At 50.6% G+C, this 17936-nt stretch overlaps 8 protein-coding genes across 8 annotated transcripts; 4 read left to right on the top strand and 4 right to left on the bottom strand.

Moving 5' to 3' along the window:
* Positions 1-20: 20 nt before the first annotated feature.
* On the bottom strand, positions 21-1893 carry BDW70DRAFT_144945 (TPR domain protein). Its single transcript, XM_073738346.1, has one exon. It carries the CDS (start codon positions 1819-1821, stop codon positions 142-144), a length of 1680 nt encoding a protein of 559 aa, XP_073591201.1. The 5' UTR covers positions 1822-1893; the 3' UTR covers positions 21-141.
* Positions 1894-2413: 520 nt separating this feature from the next.
* BDW70DRAFT_164539 (DUF866 domain protein) lies at positions 2414-4116 on the bottom strand (the record flags this gene model as incomplete). Its single annotated transcript, XM_073741491.1, has 7 exons — positions 2414-2480; positions 2549-2704; positions 3313-3452; positions 3508-3633; positions 3702-3767; positions 3834-3948; positions 4082-4116. The coding sequence occupies 7 exons, from the start codon at positions 4114-4116 to the stop codon at positions 2414-2416; spliced, it is 705 nt and encodes a 234-aa protein (XP_073591202.1).
* Positions 4117-4359: 243 nt separating this feature from the next.
* Positions 4360-6573, bottom strand: BDW70DRAFT_14626 (putative FAD monooxygenase). The gene is made up of 3 exons (XM_073738563.1): positions 5819-6573; positions 5463-5756; positions 4360-5404 (listed from the first exon to the last, which is right to left on the bottom strand). The coding sequence occupies exons 1-3, from the start codon at positions 6473-6475 to the stop codon at positions 4445-4447; spliced, it is 1911 nt and encodes a 636-aa protein (XP_073591203.1). The 5' UTR covers positions 6476-6573; the 3' UTR covers positions 4360-4444.
* A 1747-nt stretch (positions 6574-8320) lies between these two features.
* Positions 8321-9626, top strand: BDW70DRAFT_164541 (uncharacterized protein; the record flags this gene model as incomplete). Its single annotated transcript, XM_073741492.1, has 3 exons — positions 8321-8364; positions 8411-8966; positions 9015-9626. The coding sequence occupies 3 exons, from the start codon at positions 8321-8323 to the stop codon at positions 9624-9626; spliced, it is 1212 nt and encodes a 403-aa protein (XP_073591204.1).
* Positions 9627-9923: 297 nt separating this feature from the next.
* BDW70DRAFT_144956 (DDHD family phospholipase) lies at positions 9924-13400 on the top strand. The gene is made up of 4 exons (XM_073738347.1): positions 9924-11209; positions 11258-12536; positions 12592-12729; positions 12780-13400. The coding sequence occupies exons 1-4, from the start codon at positions 10199-10201 to the stop codon at positions 13235-13237; spliced, it is 2886 nt and encodes a 961-aa protein (XP_073591205.1). The 5' UTR covers positions 9924-10198; the 3' UTR covers positions 13238-13400.
* Positions 13401-13806: 406 nt separating this feature from the next.
* On the top strand, positions 13807-14445 carry BDW70DRAFT_166156 (PaaI family thioesterase; the record flags this gene model as incomplete). Its single annotated transcript, XM_073741919.1, has 1 exon — positions 13807-14445. One exon carries the CDS (start codon positions 13807-13809, stop codon positions 14443-14445), a length of 639 nt encoding a protein of 212 aa, XP_073591206.1.
* Positions 14446-14470: 25 nt separating this feature from the next.
* On the bottom strand, positions 14471-15699 carry BDW70DRAFT_144959 (H(+)-transporting V0 sector ATPase subunit c''). The gene is made up of 5 exons (XM_073738348.1): positions 15509-15699; positions 15424-15458; positions 15277-15368; positions 14911-15219; positions 14471-14858 (listed from the first exon to the last, which is right to left on the bottom strand). The coding sequence occupies exons 1-5, from the start codon at positions 15564-15566 to the stop codon at positions 14750-14752; spliced, it is 603 nt and encodes a 200-aa protein (XP_073591207.1). The 5' UTR covers positions 15567-15699; the 3' UTR covers positions 14471-14749.
* A 122-nt stretch (positions 15700-15821) lies between these two features.
* Positions 15822-17415, top strand: BDW70DRAFT_144960 (Rab family GTPase YPT6). Its single transcript, XM_073738349.1, has 5 exons — positions 15822-16107; positions 16162-16187; positions 16248-16336; positions 16435-16837; positions 16892-17415. Exons 1-5 carry the CDS (start codon positions 16055-16057, stop codon positions 16948-16950), a joined length of 630 nt encoding a protein of 209 aa, XP_073591208.1. The 5' UTR covers positions 15822-16054; the 3' UTR covers positions 16951-17415.
* Positions 17416-17936: the final 521 nt, after the last annotated feature.

The following is a 17936-nucleotide window of genomic DNA, read 5'->3' on the forward strand; positions in this document are numbered from 1 at the left end:
TAATTCGAATGTGAGGAAGGGGGAAGTCGTCGCAGTACATTCGCGGGGTTCATTGTTAACCCTAATGTAACGCCAGATCTGGAAATACTTAGAATTGGGGTTTGAGATTTTGTGGATGCAGGAACCTGGGTGCTGTAGTCTTCAAAGCACATCCACAGTCCTCCGACAAAAGCAAGAAGCATTAACCTCAACATCCGCCGCAGCAGCCACAAACTTTAGCTGCTGCTTGACAATCTTCGCCTCTGCGAGTCTTCCAAGTCTCACAAGACATTCATGCCACCCTTGCAACGACCAGACGTTATAGGGGTGCTGCAATGCCCTAGGCAGTGTACCATCCATGCCTAGATCAGCACTATACACACCCTCGGCCTCCTCGACTCTTCCTTGCTCGAGCAACAGCGCCCCGTAGGCATGCCGTGTGGGCTGCATCCACCCCCAGGGTTCGTCGTAGGGAAGATTGTCGTCTAGCTCAATTGAGCAGCGGAGGTGAGCGAACGCAGAGTCGTAATTGCCGCGGCGATACTCGAGTTCGCCGTCTAGCATGGCGGATGCAATGGCGAGAATGTCGGTACAAGTATTGTTGAACAGCATTCTGCTTGTCGGGACGCGCTTGAAGCTTTCTTGGAACAGCTCTCGCTCGTGGGCAGCTTCGTCCACCTTTCCCGTGGCAGCAAACGCAACGCCCCGGCCGTAGTGCATCATTGCCGTCGTAACGCAGTATAACTCTTTATCAACGGGAAAGTCCAGTCCCAGCAAATCATCCCACAAACCAAACCGAATAAGCACATGTATCCTCATTGCCAGGAATCCCTCCAACCAATCCGCCATCGGTGGCGACTGTATCTGCAGCAACTCCTCTGGAATCTGACTTTCCAGCTCCTTCGCCGTGTCCAACGCAACCCCGGACTGTCCCGCAAACATCGCCGCATAAATCCGGAAGTGGTAGTTATGGGCTCGGTATAAGGTGTAGAAATTGACTGCCCCAGCTCTCTTCACAAACCGTTTGTCGGACTCAATCGCCTCTGAATTCGAAGCTATCGCCCGTCGGTACTCACCGCATAAAATATCAAGATGCGTGGGCATGTGGTTTAGATGTCCTGCGTCGGGAACTAGACCTCGAAGGTGATCTGCCACTATCAACGCCTTCTCGGGCGCGCCGGACATTTCCATGAGGTGGATGTATAGATGCAAAAGACCGGGATGCTCTAACCCCCCGGGTCTAGCAAGGGCCTTATCGAGGATATCTTTGATCTCAAGCGTTCGAGCTCTTGGCGCTGGCAGCCCCGTCCGTAGATCCCATAGTTCCCAAGGCGTCAGATTCATGAGTGAATCCGCGTAGAGAGCTGCAACGTCAAGATCCTCTGGGAAACGCACGTACACCTCGCGCATGGCATCGGCATATCCCTGGTTCCACGCCGCACAGTCCTCTCCCGGCTTTTCCTCCGGATACCGAAGCTGTACTGCATCAATGAGGGCTGATTCTACGTCTTTGGCCGTGACGGCGTGCCTATTTGCGTCGCGGGCTGCTTGGTGTGTTCTCCGCACTGTGTATTCCAATTCTACCTTATCGAAGAACTGCCATGGCTTATTATAATTCGGGCCCAGTGCGTACGCCAGACCCCAGTATGCCATTGCGCAGTTCGGATCATGGTCAACGGCGTTTTGGAAGCATGTTGCTGCTTCTTCGTGGTTAAAGGCGTAAGTCCAGATGAGGCCGCGGTTGAACCAGGCCTGCGCATGCGCGTTGGTTGTGCTTACTGCGCGGTAGTAAGAGCCCAAGTTGAAGTAGTCATCATCAGATGGAGTATATGTAGAAGTCATTACTGCGGGTTCGTGGTCTTGAAGTTTAAACGATATATTTAGGATTTGATATAGTCATAGCTGCGGTGATAGTGATGACTGTTGTCGATGGGATGAGAGTGGGGTAGCTGTCGATGGCATCACCTCCTTTATCCATTTAAAGCAATACCTAGCCTACCTTCACGAAATTGTTACTTCCATAGGACAAGGGTAGATTTCCACCGCATCTATTGAAATACACGGCTATTTTTGTATATGGAACACTATCAAAATCTCAGTCAACACCGTGTACCGGCGCTGTGGTTTCCAACACCTGGTAAAGCAGCGCAGTAACGGCGAGCCGCTCATTCTCGCTCACACAACCATGGCATGTAAACCTTATTTTTCTGATTGCCCAGTCCACAGTCCAGACCAAAAACCAGTATTATTTGAAGCTGCCGAATGTAAACACGTACGCCACGGACCGAAAGGAGACTGGCGGAAACCCGTGTGCTGAGGTAGGTGAACTGGTCCGAGCCGTCCATCATCCTATCCTTTTCCTATCCTTATCTCGCATACACAGTAGGCGACCGAAACGAAAAGATTGGTATGGTATAAAACGCTTGAAATCCCTCTATCGTAATCCCAGATCCGTCATCTCAACGTTCTCCGCCGATCCCATCCAGAGGATATTGTTACACCTATATTTCGAAGTCAATATCAGTCGCGCTGGCGCAACCGCAAGGATAGACCAATGTAACCAACGCACCGTATAAGCACGAGACCGAGAGTCCCCGTAGGCTTTCCATCAATGAATTCTTCTGTATCCCTAAGCAGCACGTTCATGTATGAATCAATGCTCTCCAATCGTCCCTTGTACTCTGTTTGGCCCCATTTTAGGCGAACGATGACTTCAGTTCCGACCCTAGAGAGTTGAGTTAGATGCGGTTGGCCAGTAGCCTGACGGGCGGGTTGCGGATGGGAATAAATCGGCGTACCTAGCTTGGAGGAAAGGGCGAGGGTTTACGGGTTGAAGCTTTGAAGCGAGCGTCAGCACATAGTTAAGATAAGAATAATGGGACTGTATCGAGCAGCAGGGAGACAAACACTCATCGTGGAAGGCTCTGAGCCGCTTGCGGAGTCCGGAATCAGGGGTGTTTGATTGAGGTTATGGCCAGTCCGTTCAAAAGAGTAATACTCAGCAGTCAAGTTTTCTTCGCGGATGTGATCCGCTGAGAAATGCTTCTTGCGATAATAAAAACAGGAGTTTGCTCAATTACTGAGGTCCTTGTCAAGCCGGAAAATGTGCTGAAGCTCGACGCGGTTCCCCATCGCCCAATAAGGGCAAGCGCGGGATCACCGCCTTGATCGTGTTTCTGCCTCATCCCCCAGGCATCCTATACAGCTCTGAGAAAGCATCTAGCTTCAAGCTTATGATATTATTTTATACGTTTCATTCATTACCTACTTAGCAAGTTCGAATGCTACACATTCCATGCCATTAATCTCTTTTATCATTTGAGACTATATTACGCCCTTCCAAGCTCCCACTTGATCTCCTTGATCGCAACCTCATCCCCAGCCTTCTCATCATAGTCATACCACTCGCCCTCCGAAAGATCAATTCCTTTGAACGGCGTAGATGACTCTACACCCACAGCTTCCCATTCTCCCTGCAGCGTATTAGCTCGCATCGTCATATTAGCAATGTCGAGAGATAAAACAAACATCAGGCTTAAACTCTGTAAACTCCAGCCCGCGGCACTCAAGGTCAATAATTTTTTGGCCTTCGCGCTTGTCATCGCCGGCAGCATAAGCATTCGGTCCAGCTAGTATAGATGCAGAATGGGTCCTCTGTCCCCATAAATCAGGTTAGTCACGACCGACCAAGGTACTCAGCCTCGACTGCGTAGTGCCCATACCTGGCAAAGCTTGCATTTCCAGACGAAGTTCGCCTCGCCGCGACTTCCAGGAATCTCATGTTGTTCCTGAGTACTCTGTTAGCACTTTTGATGTGAACAGCTGGGGGCCTTTCTAAGGCGATGGTGACGTACAAAGCGGTTGAAGCTCACCCAGTTCGGGTGCGTCTCGCGACAGGAGGTGCACTGCACCTTGAAAGTGTAGTAATAAGGCGCCTCCTCGGTATCTTGAGGGCGCAAGTCTGTGACGCTGTTTCTTATTAGTGGTTGGTTGAAGGTGCGAGGAAACAAACGCCATTGACCAAGGTCGAAGAACGCTTTTTGATGCACACCAACTGGTTGCAGCAATATCGGATTTTCTGATGATTTGGACGTTGACTTACCCTGTGAGCTCTGCGGTGAGAATGAGGGAAAGCATTTTGTGAGATAGGCTGCTTCTCAGAAGTTGGTGATGGTAGCTAAGAGGCGAAAATGGTGGTTGAAGTTCCGAGCGGGGCAAAGATGAAGCTTCTCGGCCGGGCCCGTTGAGGTTGTACTCAGTACTGCGGGCCCCAGAGAGCACAGGAAACAACACCTATCTACAGTCCTTAACTACGGCATGTGGTTAAGGGTTACGGTACCTTGATCTTGAAGAATTTTGAATTCTGGTATATACAAACAACGCTAATAATGCTAGTCATAAATACTCAACACAACCATCCAAAGAATATTTACATGATACAGCTGATTTCTCGGCGCCGGACTGGCTACAGACGGCTAGCTTGTTCCTGGCCCAACGGCTTCGTGGAGAAGGAACCGAAGTAGGCGTTGAGAGCATCCACCGTGCCGCTACCCTCGGCCAGCTGCACAGTGCAAGCAACGTGGCTGTCAGGACGAGTAACAACGACACCACCCTTCTCGGGGTCGAAGCCGAGCTTCTCGTGCGCAGCATAAGTAGCGTTGGGAACGCGCACGTCGGGGATATCATCTGAGTAGATGTGGTAGCGGTAGTCACGGAGGATCTGGGGAATTGAGTCCATATCGATGTCGTTCTTCTTTTCAGCATATATCAGACAGAGAGTGAAAAGCTTAGAGTGAGGGTTATGTCGCTCGAAGAAAGAAACCTCGCCAATGTCAGATCGGCGGTATGCGGAGAGGAAGGATCGTTCCTTTTCAAGGTTGGCAGCGAAGTCGGCAATGGCCTTCTTGCTCTTGGACTGTCTACCGGCGAAGATGAAGATGCGGAACGCGCCATTCGCAGGAACCTCCTGTTCGAGGTGGACAAAGTTGGAATCCGCCAGGCGAGTGACTGTAGACGGTGTGAAGGCCTTGCCTGTAACCAGGTTGACGCCAGGAACGTCGAACAATGGAGACTTGGCAGGGTGAGAAGGATCCCAGTTGAAAATGTTGGGCAGATAGGCAACACCGTATCCACTTGTGAACTCGCACGAGTCCTTGAATGTCTTGACGAAAGGATCCTCTTCCGCACTCCGGCCGGTCTCCGCGGTAGCGGCCTCGCCAACCTCACCCGCACTGGGGCGGCGCTTGGAAAAGAGAGCAGCGTATTTGTTGTCAAAGTTAAGGAGTGTCTCAGCAATGTTCTTTCGCTCAGTCTCATAGGTGCTCAGGATGGAGCGCTGAGCCAGACCGGACTCAACGGCATGGAGCTTCCAAGCCATGTTGAGAGCGTCGTGGAACGCGGTGTTCATACCCTGACCAGCTTTGGGCTGCACGGAATTAGCCAACCCCGCCACTGTCACGACCATGAAGCGGGTGCAAACTTACGCTGTGTGTGTGGCAGGCATCGCCTCCCATGAAAACACGCTCATCCAACGTATACTTCTCAGAAATACCCTGTCCAATGGGGTACACTGAGTACCACTCCACGCGATCCCACTCTATGTAGTATGGCTTAAGAATCTTCTTCGCGACATTCTGAACCTCCTCCGCAGTTGCGGTCTTTCGAGGGTTGAAGTCGGGGTCGGATGAGGAAGCAATCTGGACGTAGAGACGAACCATATCGTCTTCACGGGGAATAACCATGATGGAGCCAGCATCTGAATGAATGGTACACTTGGTCTAAAAACAGTACTCAGTTAGGCATGGTCGAAAATAGAGATATTGGGAGGGGAAATTCGTACCTGGATGTCGGGGAAATCGGTTCTGACGACACCGTCCATAACACCCCAGACATACGAGATGGGATCCTTGTGGCGAATCTGGATACCTAGCTGCTCGCGCACAAAACTGCGCGCACCCTCACCACTGAAAAGGTATTTGGCGCGGACGGTTTCAACGACGTTTGTATCCAAACACTTGAGCTGAACCTGGACTGGGTAGGTGGCATCCAAACCATCGTTCTTGAAACCAATAATGGTCCACGGTCTCTCAACGGTCGTTCCAGCCTTCTTGATCTCGTCCAAGAAAACGGTCTCAATCTTACCCTGGTGCACAAGGGTAGTGAACGGATATCGTGTGTCGATGAAACGAGGGCAGCTGGGCCAGTTACCAGTCCGCATAATACCCGATCCGTCAGGGCGAGGATCCCAGAAAGAGACGTCGTACACCTTGGCTGGGTCGTAGGCCATGATCTTGCGCTTGAGGCCCAGGTTGCGCAGGATCTCGGTTGAACGGGGCTGGATGCCATCGGCGCGGCCAGTCGCGGTCGGCACGGGGCGGTTGTCGATATGCTTCACCTTGTAACCCCAACGGGACATGCAAAGTGAGAGGAGGATGCCAACGGGGCCAGCGCCCACGATGACAATGTCATACTTCTTGGGGTAACTGTCGGTCGTCATTATGGTGCAGACAGCCGAAGATCCGATGAAATGATCGCCCAGAGCGAGACCTCGCAGTGCTTGTATAGGAAAACAGGTATGTACCTTTTAGCACTACCGGAATGCACGAAACGAGAAGATAGAGGAGGAATGGTGGTAATGATAGTCATTTTGGAGACGGGCTGAAGGGCTCATATATAATAATTACGGCGAGACTGGAGGAAGCAACCCTGTTGCGCTGGAAATGCACAACGGAGAGCCACAACGGCAGTCATCTCGGCTGGATCGTGGGGACATTGAAAAAACGTGACAAGTCCAGTAGGCTGAACCAGAGAGCAAACAGCAGTGGTGGGGGGGATTACTCGGAGAGTCGGAGCTTGGGCAGGCTGAAGGCTCGAGAGTCAGCACGAACTGGACTGGGGGGTTTGCGGGGAGCCAATGCCAATGCCGGTCCATTTTCCGGGCCTCCAAAAGGGCGAGGATGAAGGCGGCTAGCAGCTCGGCAAGTGGAGAGATTCCACGTGACTCTCTCATCGGCAGCCAGCCCGGGATTTCCTGAGCACCGCTAACGGCGTTCGCTGACTACGATTGGCTGTGAGCGCAAGGCTGCCGATGCCTCTGCCAGTTTAATTCCATCATACCAGATTTCCAATAGGCCAGTCTCATGATGCAACCGAATGCAACCACTCTACTGTTACAAGGTTTTTTTTTTTTTCAGGATCGACAAAGACGAGATATTCAGCTACGCCGCTTAATCTTTTGATCCTCCATCCGCATTCAAGTGCTATCACCAAAATCACTAGGCAGGAATATTGCATATATCTCAAAGTTCCGAGGTTGCTGGTTAACATTGTATAGCCTCATTCCGTCAAATTTCCCGGCACCCAGACTACCGTACTGTTTCCCCATCCTTAACAAGCTATGGTGGAGCCGCTTCCATGTCCGTGGCTGTCACCGGTCTCTAGATTAAGGTACATTTTTTCTAGCAGTGCTAATCTCCATTCCGCAGGCACTCAACTTCGGCTTCTCTGTAATGGACCGTGCCCTCACAAGAATCAACCAGCCTCACTCTCTCCCGAGATAAGACCCAGAGATTATCCACCGTACGTAGATCTACAGTCCATGTTCTTGAATATGTCCTGGTGGGATTTGCGCTTGGCGTAGTCGGTAGATCGTACCTGAGCATCATAGACCCTTTCTTGCCTTACGGCATGTCGAGTGACTGCCTGACTGCCTGACGGCCTGACGCTCAATAAGAGTGACTGCATATTCTACTTGAAAGTATCCAGAAGAGAATAGGGTGTTGATTTCTGGATATTGTGCCCATTCAGTTCGGAGGACAATAGGCTATGAATGCCAGTGTTAGTAGCGATTGACTCAATAGAGCCATTGACTTCACAAAAGATAGAAACGAAGCTTGAAAACAATTGACGAAGAACAATAATGACGGGTGCCTGCTTGCTCCTATTGTTGTCTAAATAACGAGGTCAGGGAATAGAAGAGCTCATCATTCTGGCTGTTTTTCTCTACTCCTGCATATTCACGGCACCACCCAATCTACTGCCACAATACAGAACTTATCAATAGGTAGCAGTGCTTGACAATCACAGTTTCCAATGACTGCCTAACCATACCATTGTTCTGAATAGGCTTTGAATTATCTTAACCACCAATACGTACTCGACTGGGTAATGATAGCTTCACAGAGAGGATGAAGATTGCTGTAGATAAACCCCCTGTAGACTCGTCCTCGAGACCTCATCTTCTCTGCTTCAGCTCGGTTTTTGTCCTATGCCTACAGTCTCTGAACATCAGCGATCAGTTTCCTACCATCAACGAATACAACCAAGCGCGTATCACAGCAAGATGTCCTCCGAGACTTGCGAAGTCCCCATCATGCTTGATCTTGAGTAAGTCCAGCCCTAGGCTGCCCTTGTCGGTGCTAATCAGAAGCAGGGGCATGACCTATGAGGATATCGCCAAGCTCAACCCATTCTATGAGGAATACAGGACCTTCTGGGATGATCCTCGCGACGCATCGGACCTCTCACTCTGCACAGACGGCTTGTCGAGCTCCTCGTCGCTTCCTTCTCTCATCTCCGGTTCAGAGTTTCCTTCTTCATCCATCGACATAGCCACATCTCCTCCGTTCCGAACGCATCTATATGCTCCGCTGCCTCGCAGTCCCAAAGTGACATTTCATAGCGGCGGCCAGTGCAGACCCATCTACGACGAACACCATGAGCTCGAGTCAAGCCAGATTGCGATTGTGGACGAGGATGAATACCCAAAGAGGCCTTTGTCCCCTGTGCGAGAGTGCCTCGACGACAGTGAGCTTGTTGACTCAGCCGACCATACCCTTGGCTCCGTGAGATCTTCGCACAAGCAGCTGTTCGGTAACAAGGGCTGGCTTGGCTGCACTGCCGACTTGGAGGCACCGCTGCCAAAGCTGCCAAAGTACAAGAGTCTGATAGGTCTTGGGAAGAAGTTCAAACAACACGTCGAAGGAATCGTGAGTCCGCTGCCTGTCCCTTAACCGACAAGATGCTGATTTTGTTAGGCCTCTGATATGGCCAAAGCACATCCACTCGCCTTTCAAATGACCCATCAGTCAAAAATCATGCCAACGTCAACCGTTTCCGTCTCCCTAGATGCAGCGGCACAGTCGAAGCTATACTCAGAAATGGAGATGATGATCTGCGTCAGCGCCAACCAGTTCCTTATGCAGGAGTACGCCGGCGGCCGAATTTCAGAGGAGTCCATTAAGAGGATAAACAAATTCTGGGGATCCAAGAATCGGCCGGGCGTAGTGGAGTTCCAGTACGACCAAGCCACTCAGCGTCAGCTGATTCTATCCAACATTCGAACCCTGCACTTTAACGGAGAAAGTTCAACCAATCCTGTAGCTCTGCACTCAAATCTGCACAACTGGAAGGCAATTGTCAAGGAAATGAGCGTTCGAACCTTCTGTGCCCCGGACAGTGTCATCCGCAAGCACATGCATGACATCCAGAAACTTCTGGATATGTTGGGCGCACCAATCGCCACTTTTCTCGCATTCGAGGAGCTGCAGACGCGGACTTTGATTTGGATGAAGGAGCAGCGCGCGCGGAGATACCTTGCGGAAGGTGGGCGGACTATTTCGCCGAGGACGAGCTATTCATCGCACTGAGAATTCTTCCCTTGTATTAACACGAAGACATGTACTATTAGCAGATCTTGTAGATTATTGGCACTCCTGGTTACCTTGGCCTTTTTTCATTTTCGGCTGGAATGCAGTCGCCTTTTCGCCTTGAGTTTCCCAAATCTCTCTCTAATCAGCTGTAGTCTCATAACGTAGACAAGAGATGTCGGTGAGACTTGAGTGGTGGAGGAAGGCCCTTGTTGGTTGGGACACACGTGGTCGACGTCATAGGCTGCCAGGCCGATCGCTCAAGGTACGAGATAACAACTTTCACAGGCTTCAGAATTTCGAACTCCATTTTCTCCGAGTCTCACCAGCAAGTATCCCGCATTTATGTGGTAGAAATCGATAAATCAAGTCTCGCATTATCTTTAAGTTCGTGGCCGCTGCCTCTTGATGCCATCCCTTGCAAAACGGTCATCTGGTCCTCATTAGGACAAAGGCTCCAGCCAAAGCTCCGAGCTCTGCTAGTAAGGATGAGTGTGATGTTTGACTAACCTGCGTCAGCCGCTGTTCTCTTCGCTTTTTGTTGTTTGTTTTCAAAACTGCTCCGAATATTAATGATGGCTGGCCCTCTACATACTTACGGACCGACGTGCCTCCTCGCTGGCGACGATCCGGACCCCTCTACCTGGCACTCTCTAACCCAGCCGCCACGACCTCGTCCTCAATTCTTCTACGTCTCATCTCTGCCGATAGACGATCCTCTCAGTTCTCTACCACCTCCGTCTAGCGGCCAGTCCTTAGACGAGCGGGTACCTCCGCAGCCGTTTTCCGTTAGAGACAATATCTCGCTAGAAGCAGCTTGGTTATCGATACGCGTACAGAAGCTCAAGGCGACCGGGAAGCGGAAAGGTCTCGGAGCAGGTGCTTCAGAAATAAACGCCGGGATAGCTGTTCCTGGGAAAGAGCGCGCGGGAACTGCTGATGGCCAAGCAGACAGCCCGGGGAGAACTGGTCGTCGACGAAACCGTGGCGCTGACACTTCTTCCGATTCTCATATGCAAGCCTTGCCGCAAAGACCAGCGTCTCGGTATAATGATGATTTCGGCAGCGGGGAGTACCAGGGTAGTGAATTGAAACAGTCGAGTGATCAGTCGGCACCGAACAGCAGCATGGGGGTTAGCTTCTCGACAAGCAGCGCAGCGTATCGGAAAAGAGAACTCTCTCCGCTTGGCAACGCGAAGAGTTTCCGGCGGAAGGTCGGGGAGTCAGGAGATGATTCAGGTTTTGACCCAGGAAGCGTAGGTTCACTTGGTCATCACTCTCGCGACGGCAGCATTAGTGGATCACCTTTCATCAGGGTCCCTGTTACCCAGCCGTCCAGCCCTTTGTCTCAATCCATTGACTCCATTTCGGTGAGAGACGGTACTCAGAGTCTTCAGGAGCAAACCGCGAGCCAGACCTACACAGCGTCGAAGCCCTCTGGGCTCAGAACTAGCACCTATCAGGAGGAAGTGCGAGACCACTCTACAGAGCATACTGATGTCGATCCAGAAGACGAGGAGCCCTCCGCGAAAATCCCGGTCGGCGTGTCTCGACTTCACCTAGTCGAATTGCCAAATTTAAAGGTACTTTTTACTAACCTATATTTCCATCTATATACTTATAACTCGTAGATGAAACCGATTTACTGGAGTCCACTACACGATATATCAAATGTTCTCCGCGCAACCTGGTTTTACAAGAATACAATGTTACCGGTAGAGACCGAGCTCGCCAATCGACTAGAAGAGGGTTATATCTATCTGAAGCCGTGGACCCAGACGTGGCAAGACGAACTGAATAGCTGTGTGGAGAACGGAGCTGATGCTGAATTAAAGATCGTGCATCGGTTATGGCCTAAGAATGACATCTCCTCGAGCATAGATGCTAACATTCGAGAGGTCGAAGGTCATGGCTTGGAGTCGGCAGACTATGTTGACTTCTGGGCCTCCGGTGGCTCAGGTGCACATGCTGCGGCTGTCAAGCCTTACATGAACTCGAGCGTCGTGTATGCCGATGGAAAGAACGCACAGATCCTTCGCCCTAATCTGCTGCCCTCAGTATCAAGAGGAAGGAGACCGCTTAGTGCCATTAGAAAAGGACGCCAAATTGGTATACCTGTCGTCCGCGGTTTTAGCCGCAAACAGTGGGAGCGATTGCACCCGTCCAAGCCTAGCCCTGTGGATGTTCGAAACTACCTTCGCAGAGCTCAAGACAAAACAATGAGGCCGAGCCGAGCCGGCGAGATCTGCTATGCCTGCGCCATGGAGGAAGCGAGACCTACGCCGACTGACTTAGTCTTTGTCATACATGGCATCGGGCAGAAGCTCTCGGAGCGCATGGAAAGCTTCCACTTCACCCATGCCATCAACGCCTTTCGACGTCAGGTCAATGTGGAACTAAATAGTGAAGAAGTATGGCCACATGTGCGCGAGGGCCACAGTGGAATCATGGTACTCCCTATAAACTGGCGGTCAACTCTGTCCTTGGAGGACCCCAATCTCGAAGCACAGGTTACAGACGACCCTGCTGCGAATCATTTCAGTTTAAAGGATATCACCCCAGAAACAATACCAGCTGTCCGGTCTTTAATCAGCGACGTCATCCTCGACATTCCTTATTACCTGTCGCACCACAAACCGAAGATGATCCAGGCCGTCGTAAAAGAGGCTAATCGGGTTTTCCGTCTCTGGTGTAAGAACAACCCCGGTTTCCAACAGAATGGCCGCGTCCATTTGGTTGCGCACTCGCTTGGGAGCGCAATGGCAGTAGACATCCTCAGTCACCAGCCGACCAAAATTTCGGACTTTGACTTCTCCAATACCCCTATCCACCCAGACATATTCGAGTTTGGCACCAAGAACCTCTTCATCTGCGGAAGTCCAGTGGGCTTGTTCCTGTTTATCAACAAAGGTACGATATATTCACTCTCAAAAACCGTTAATTGCTGATACTCATCCTGTGATAGCGAACCTTTCTCCCAGAAAAGGACGTGATAAGCCAGGCTCTGAGGGAGACGACCGGCTGCGCGGAGTAGCAGGTGAGGCAGACACATACGGCTGCTTGGCTGTGGACAATTTGTACAACATCATGCATACCACAGACCGTAAGTTAATTGGTTTTGTTTCCCATACTGCATTCTCACTGACTCTCTAGCCATCGCGTATCGTGTGAACGCTGCAGTCGACAGTGATCTCGCCAATTCACTAAAACCCGCCATGATCCCAGGCTCAACATCCTCATTCTGGCGCTCCTTCGGCGGTGCCTTCCGCTGGAGCAGCTCCACAGCGTCTGTGCCTGAGCGTCCCTCCGTGATCGCAAAGCTGCCCTCAAACGTGGAAATGGAAACACACGATTTCACACGCGAGGAAATAGCCGAAAAACGAATGCTCCTGCTGAACGATAACGGTCAAGTCGACTACTTCCTGACTGGAGGCGGTGGCGCATTGAACATCCAATACCTCAACATGCTTAGCGCGCATAGCAGTTACTGGACGCTCACGGACTTCGTGCGATTCCTCGTTATTGAGATCGCTCGGAAGCAGAGTCGCGACGCAGTCTTGCCGGCGTTAAAGGCGGAGAAGAAGAAGGGATGGAAGTACCATAAAGGGTGAGATATTCCCCGTAGGCGGATGCGGTGCGAAGAGGTTAGGTTTTGTTGTAATGCTGCTCGGGTTGATTGGAAAACCACACGATGACATATAGATACCCTACTCATTGATCTTATTTGCGTTTTGTTTCCCTCTTGCTTTCTATACGCATATCGCATCTACTTCCAAATCTATATCACCATAGAAATCATTTGCTAGGACAATAGTAAGATTTGATATCATCTCTTTGCGGCTCCTGCGATGCCTCGGCTACCGCGGCCGTCGGCATATATCTTGAAGCGAGGGGAAATCAACAATCTATGCATAATATTTCAAGGTATCCTGCCTCTACAACTAATTGACACAAAGGATGACATTATATGCTTAAAAATTATGGTCGCTCTTATATAATCTCTATTCTTAATTTCACCTGAGCCTTGCTCATCTTCAACTTCATCCTAAGTATATTTTCAGCTTCACAAGTATATACTCCCCGCATCCATCACCTTTCTTTATCCGCGCAAAGGTACATACTTATATCAGGGCTTACATTTACCGCGATAATGCCCACTACATCGTTCAATACAACGGAAATGCAAACGCTACAGCCATTTCTAGAAAGTCCCCTCGCAAAATCCATCCTCAGAGATCCTTCCTATACCGTCCACGCGCTCGGCAACCCAGATTCCGGCCTCAACCTCAATCGCAATTTAATTTCGAGTAGCATAGATCCAATCACCTCACAGGAGAAGCAAGAAGTCCACGTGAACCCATTCTTTCGCATAACAAGCCACAGCGGTACCGCCGTCATACAGACGGTCTTCCTCACTGGCAGGCCAAAAGCAAATCAGACCCAAAACTCAGAGGCAGAAGCAAAGATAGAAGGCCATCTTCTTTTACGTGTTGGTCGTGGCATCACGGGGCAAACAGGAATCGCGCACGGCGGGTTCCTGGCGACGGTTATGGACGAAGTATGCGGGAACCTGGTTGCGGCTGCGAAATTGGATGAGGGATTGGGAATGTTTACGGCGAGATTGAGTTTGGGATATAAGAGGCCCGTGCTCATACCTGAGGATGAGAGCGGGACCGTCATTGTTGCGTCGGCAAGGGTGGAGAGGGTTGAGGGGAGGAAGGTGTTTATTGAAGGGATTGTGAGGGATGGAAACGGGGTGGTGTGTACAACTGCGGAGGCCATTTTTGTGAAGAAGAAGGCGTTACCTGCGACTTTGTGAAGAGGGTGGAAGAAAGGTGTTGGAAATGAAATTCATTCACTCTATGGTATAGATAGGACGTCCATTATTCCAGCGCCTGTACTGTACACCATGCCATGTCGTGTCCGTCGGGTTCATGATGGCAGACCATAAGACCGACCGCCTGTACCTAGATCGCGCAGAGAAGACTCAACAGCCGAATCGGACCCAACGCCTCAATACGCTATATAGAATGACAAATTGAAGCCAAGAAATGAGATCAGTAGAATTCGTACAAATGGGATCGTCTTGGTCGATCAAGACGCTTCTCGCAGAGAAGTCTGCCTTACGCGGCTCCAAACTCAGTGGCCTTGCCCTGGACCAACAGACCGACGATAAGACCAAACAAACCCAGGACGGAGCTAAAGATTTCGACGACAAGAATCTTAACGAACCTGTAAACGTTAGTTGCTGCCCACGGAAGATGCAAGAAGAGGCGGGACTAACAAGCTGGGATCAGCGGCGTCGGCCAGAGCCGCACCGCTACCGTTAATACCAACGGAGATACCGCAAATCAGGTTGCAGGCACCGACAGTGATTCCTCCCCAGAAGAGCGCATAGCCGGTGTAGTAGCTGCTGGGTGAATGAATGTCGTCGCCGGTTGCGAGGTTGAGCTTCGAGGAGAAGACAATAGCCATAATAACACCGTAGATAGCGACGACTTCGCAGAAAATGATGGAAATCAGGTTCTTGGTCCGGATTCGGGGAGCCTTGACACCTCCGCCGACAATCGATGAGCCGGTCAGGAAGATACCCCTGGAGACGGTCGTCAGAAACTTCGACTCCCCCCGTCTATTTTGAGTTATATCATACCATGCGGCGCCCACGACTGATAGCCCAATGCACATTGCAATCCCAATATTCGCCCAGACATACGGAGACACGGATTCGAGGAATTGGCCAACCTGACCGGGTTAGCGGAATACCATCGGAGGTTTAGGGTCGAAACCGGCATCGTACATTGAATTGTTCGCCCTCTCCATGAAAGAGCATATCTGCAGACTTCATTAGCGGATGCTGCCAGAGTGTCTTAGCAGATACTTACAGCCTCCGATCACCAGCAGTGACACGGTTGCGAAACCAAACGGATAAGAGAGACCCATGATGACCCCCAACTTAGCAAACCGGGAAAGCTGGAGGATATCAAAACAAGAAGCAAGGTCCCGAGCGCGCGAGGACGAGTCGAATAAGGTGGATGGACAGCTGTTTTGGCGGAGCTCTGGTCTCTGAACCGGGCTGAGCTGGAAAGCAACAACCTTAGCACAACTCGCAGCCCGCAGGTAAGGTCGGGCCGCATTTATCCGTGGGGGGCGGCGACAGCAACCACGGGCCATGGCCCGTCGCTACATATCATACTGGTTCCCCAGACCGTCCCATGGACTAGAACATCTTCTTCCAATCGACCTCCCGGATACATCGCACGCCGCTGGCTTGGTCGCAGCCTTTTTCAGGCTCCCTTGTTTTAACTTCTTCTCCCCCTTTCTTTCTTCACTACTTTTCTATGACCTTACCTTGTGCTTAATTCCCCCGTCTCCTATTCGTGCCTCCACCGCCCGACCTCCCCTGACTCTACACTTGACCTCTTGTACCCATGGCTTCAGCATCAACGGCCGGGTCGTATTCGAACCCGTTGAAGAAATTCAAGTGCGTTAACTTGGCTGGGCAGATTGTGTTTGACTTTATGCTGACTCGAACTAGGCTCGTCTTCCTCGGCGAACAAAGCGGTGCGCATACACTCGGTTTGCGTTCACAACAGGCGCACAATTTCTAATGCTAGATTACAGTGGGAAAGACGTCCTTGATCACCAGATTCATGTACGATTCGTTCGACAACACATACCAGGCCACAATTGGAATTGACTTCTTGTCGAAGGTTAGTAGAACTCGCTCAGCCTCAGGACATGAGCTTGCTCATTTTCAGAGCATTTATGACGATTCCGCTCATGGAAATGCTGACATCCGGTGCCGTAGACGATGTACCTCGAAGACCGCACAGTTCGACTCCAACTTTGGGACACCGCCGGCCAGGAGCGGTTCCGGTCCCTGATCCCGTCCTACATCCGTGACTCCAGCGTAGCAGTCGTTGTCTACGATATCTCAAATGCGAAATCCTTCCAAAACACTCGGAAATGGATCGACGATGTGCGCGGTGAGCGTGGAAACGATGTTATCATCGTACTTGTTGGCAACAAGACCGATCTGAGCGATAAGCGAGAAGTTACCACAGCGCAGGGTGAAGAGGAGGCCAAGAAGAACGGCCTGATGTTTATCGAGACTAGTGCGAAGGTTGGCCATAACGTCAAGCAGTTGTTCAGGCGGATAGCTCAAGCACTGCCCGGTATGGAAGGGGAAGCCAACAGGGGGGAAAGCCAGAGTTCGTTCTACTCTTTAACAATCATTTTTGACCTGTCTACTGACTGTCGTACAGTGATTGACGTTAATATTCAACCCAAAGAAACGACTAGTAACGATGGATGCGCCTGCTGATTTTCCTGACTTTGCTAGCGTGGTAGCACGACCATCCCAGATCTCAATGATAATGATTGAGGTTGTTTATAATATCTGCCATTCTTAAGATGTACATTTTCCTTGCTCATGAGTTTGACTAGCGAGCCTAGATCAATGCTGTTTTCCGAATGATCTTTTACTCTTACTGTCGTCGTTAAGGCTTGTTGGAAGGCGTTCTGCTTGTACTCGGCATCTCTTACTTCACAAGTGGTCTTTGTTGGTGGCTTGGCTGCTTTATTTGCTGGACCTTCTTGTACCAATTCCTTCCCAGCCACCTTTTGTATTATGTCCACATTTATTTATATGCCCCGCTACCAGCACAGCAGGCAGCATCATTCTATTCGGCAGTAGAATCTCCTGTCCCTCTCAAAAGAGCAGTTCCAGCTTAGATGTTTCCAGTCAGCTACTGGGCACGTTTAATATCCAAATATCATATCCAGTCACGCGGGTTAATTGTCAATAGACACCCTGGTCGTTCTCGCAGCCGCAAGGTCGATTCCAGGAATAAATGATATTAAATAGAGCTTCGTGCATCTCCTTAAGATCACTCCGTAAACAAAGTCAGGTGGCTTGGTGCAACTACCGACCCACTATGGTGAGGCGTTGCGTTGAGCGCAGCTACCCATTGCGGGAACGAATACGACGGAGATGCTTCGGCTCCCGAGAAGTCGAGTCTTGAACGCGATAAATGAGACGTAAGGCATTTGTCTACAAATACATCCAGCCCCTTAATGCATCATCATCTACATGGAGCTGCTGAGCAAATTACCAATAGTCCTTGATTCATGCAGAGTGCAAAACGTGATGACGAAATAAAAGGGCAACGATCTGCCGGGACGGAGGCTTCGGAACGCCGCCCCTGGGTCAGACTTACGGCAGACTATTACGACAAAACTGCAACAACCAAAATTTCATGTAAGCGCTAGTATATGACCGGCAGAAATCTAGATACATATTAGTCTGCT

This window comes from Aspergillus foveolatus, assembly GCF_047715535.1.
Source record: "Aspergillus foveolatus strain CBS 279.81 unplaced genomic scaffold BDW70scaffold_115, whole genome shotgun sequence".
Classification (NCBI taxonomy): Eukaryota; Fungi; Ascomycota; class Eurotiomycetes; order Eurotiales; family Aspergillaceae; genus Aspergillus; species Aspergillus foveolatus.

Excerpts from the sequence above, each read along its gene's own strand:
- BDW70DRAFT_144945 (XM_073738346.1), bottom strand. The coding sequence starts at position 1,821 with ATGACTTCTACATATACTCCATCTGATGATGACTACTTCAACTTGGGC.
- BDW70DRAFT_14626 (XM_073738563.1), bottom strand. The coding sequence starts at position 6,475 with ATGACGACCGACAGTTACCCCAAGAAGTATGACATTGTCATCGTGGGC. Across the intron at positions 5,757-5,818 it reads CCGATTTCCCCGACATCCAG|ACCAAGTGTACCATTCATTC; the intron begins GTACGAATTTCC and ends TACTGTTTTTAG. Across the intron at positions 5,405-5,462 it reads ATGCCTGCCACACACACAGC|CCCAAAGCTGGTCAGGGTAT; the intron begins GTAAGTTTGCAC and ends AATTCCGTGCAG.
- BDW70DRAFT_144956 (XM_073738347.1), top strand. The coding sequence starts at position 10,199 with ATGATGGCTGGCCCTCTACATACTTACGGACCGACGTGCCTCCTCGCT. Across the intron at positions 11,210-11,257 it reads TCGAATTGCCAAATTTAAAG|ATGAAACCGATTTACTGGAG; the intron begins GTACTTTTTACT and ends TATAACTCGTAG. Across the intron at positions 12,730-12,779 it reads CATCATGCATACCACAGACC|CCATCGCGTATCGTGTGAAC; the intron begins GTAAGTTAATTG and ends CTGACTCTCTAG.
- BDW70DRAFT_144959 (XM_073738348.1), bottom strand. The coding sequence starts at position 15,566 with ATGGGTCTCTCTTATCCGTTTGGTTTCGCAACCGTGTCACTGCTGGTG. Across the intron at positions 15,459-15,508 it reads ACTGCTGGTGATCGGAGGCT|ATATGCTCTTTCATGGAGAG; the intron begins GTAAGTATCTGC and ends TGAAGTCTGCAG. Across the intron at positions 14,859-14,910 it reads GACGCCGCTGATCCCAGCTT|GTTCGTTAAGATTCTTGTCG; the intron begins GTTAGTCCCGCC and ends TAACGTTTACAG.
- BDW70DRAFT_144960 (XM_073738349.1), top strand. The coding sequence starts at position 16,055 with ATGGCTTCAGCATCAACGGCCGGGTCGTATTCGAACCCGTTGAAGAAA. Across the intron at positions 16,337-16,434 it reads GAATTGACTTCTTGTCGAAG|ACGATGTACCTCGAAGACCG; the intron begins GTTAGTAGAACT and ends CCGGTGCCGTAG. Across the intron at positions 16,838-16,891 it reads CAACAGGGGGGAAAGCCAGA|TGATTGACGTTAATATTCAA; the intron begins GTTCGTTCTACT and ends ACTGTCGTACAG.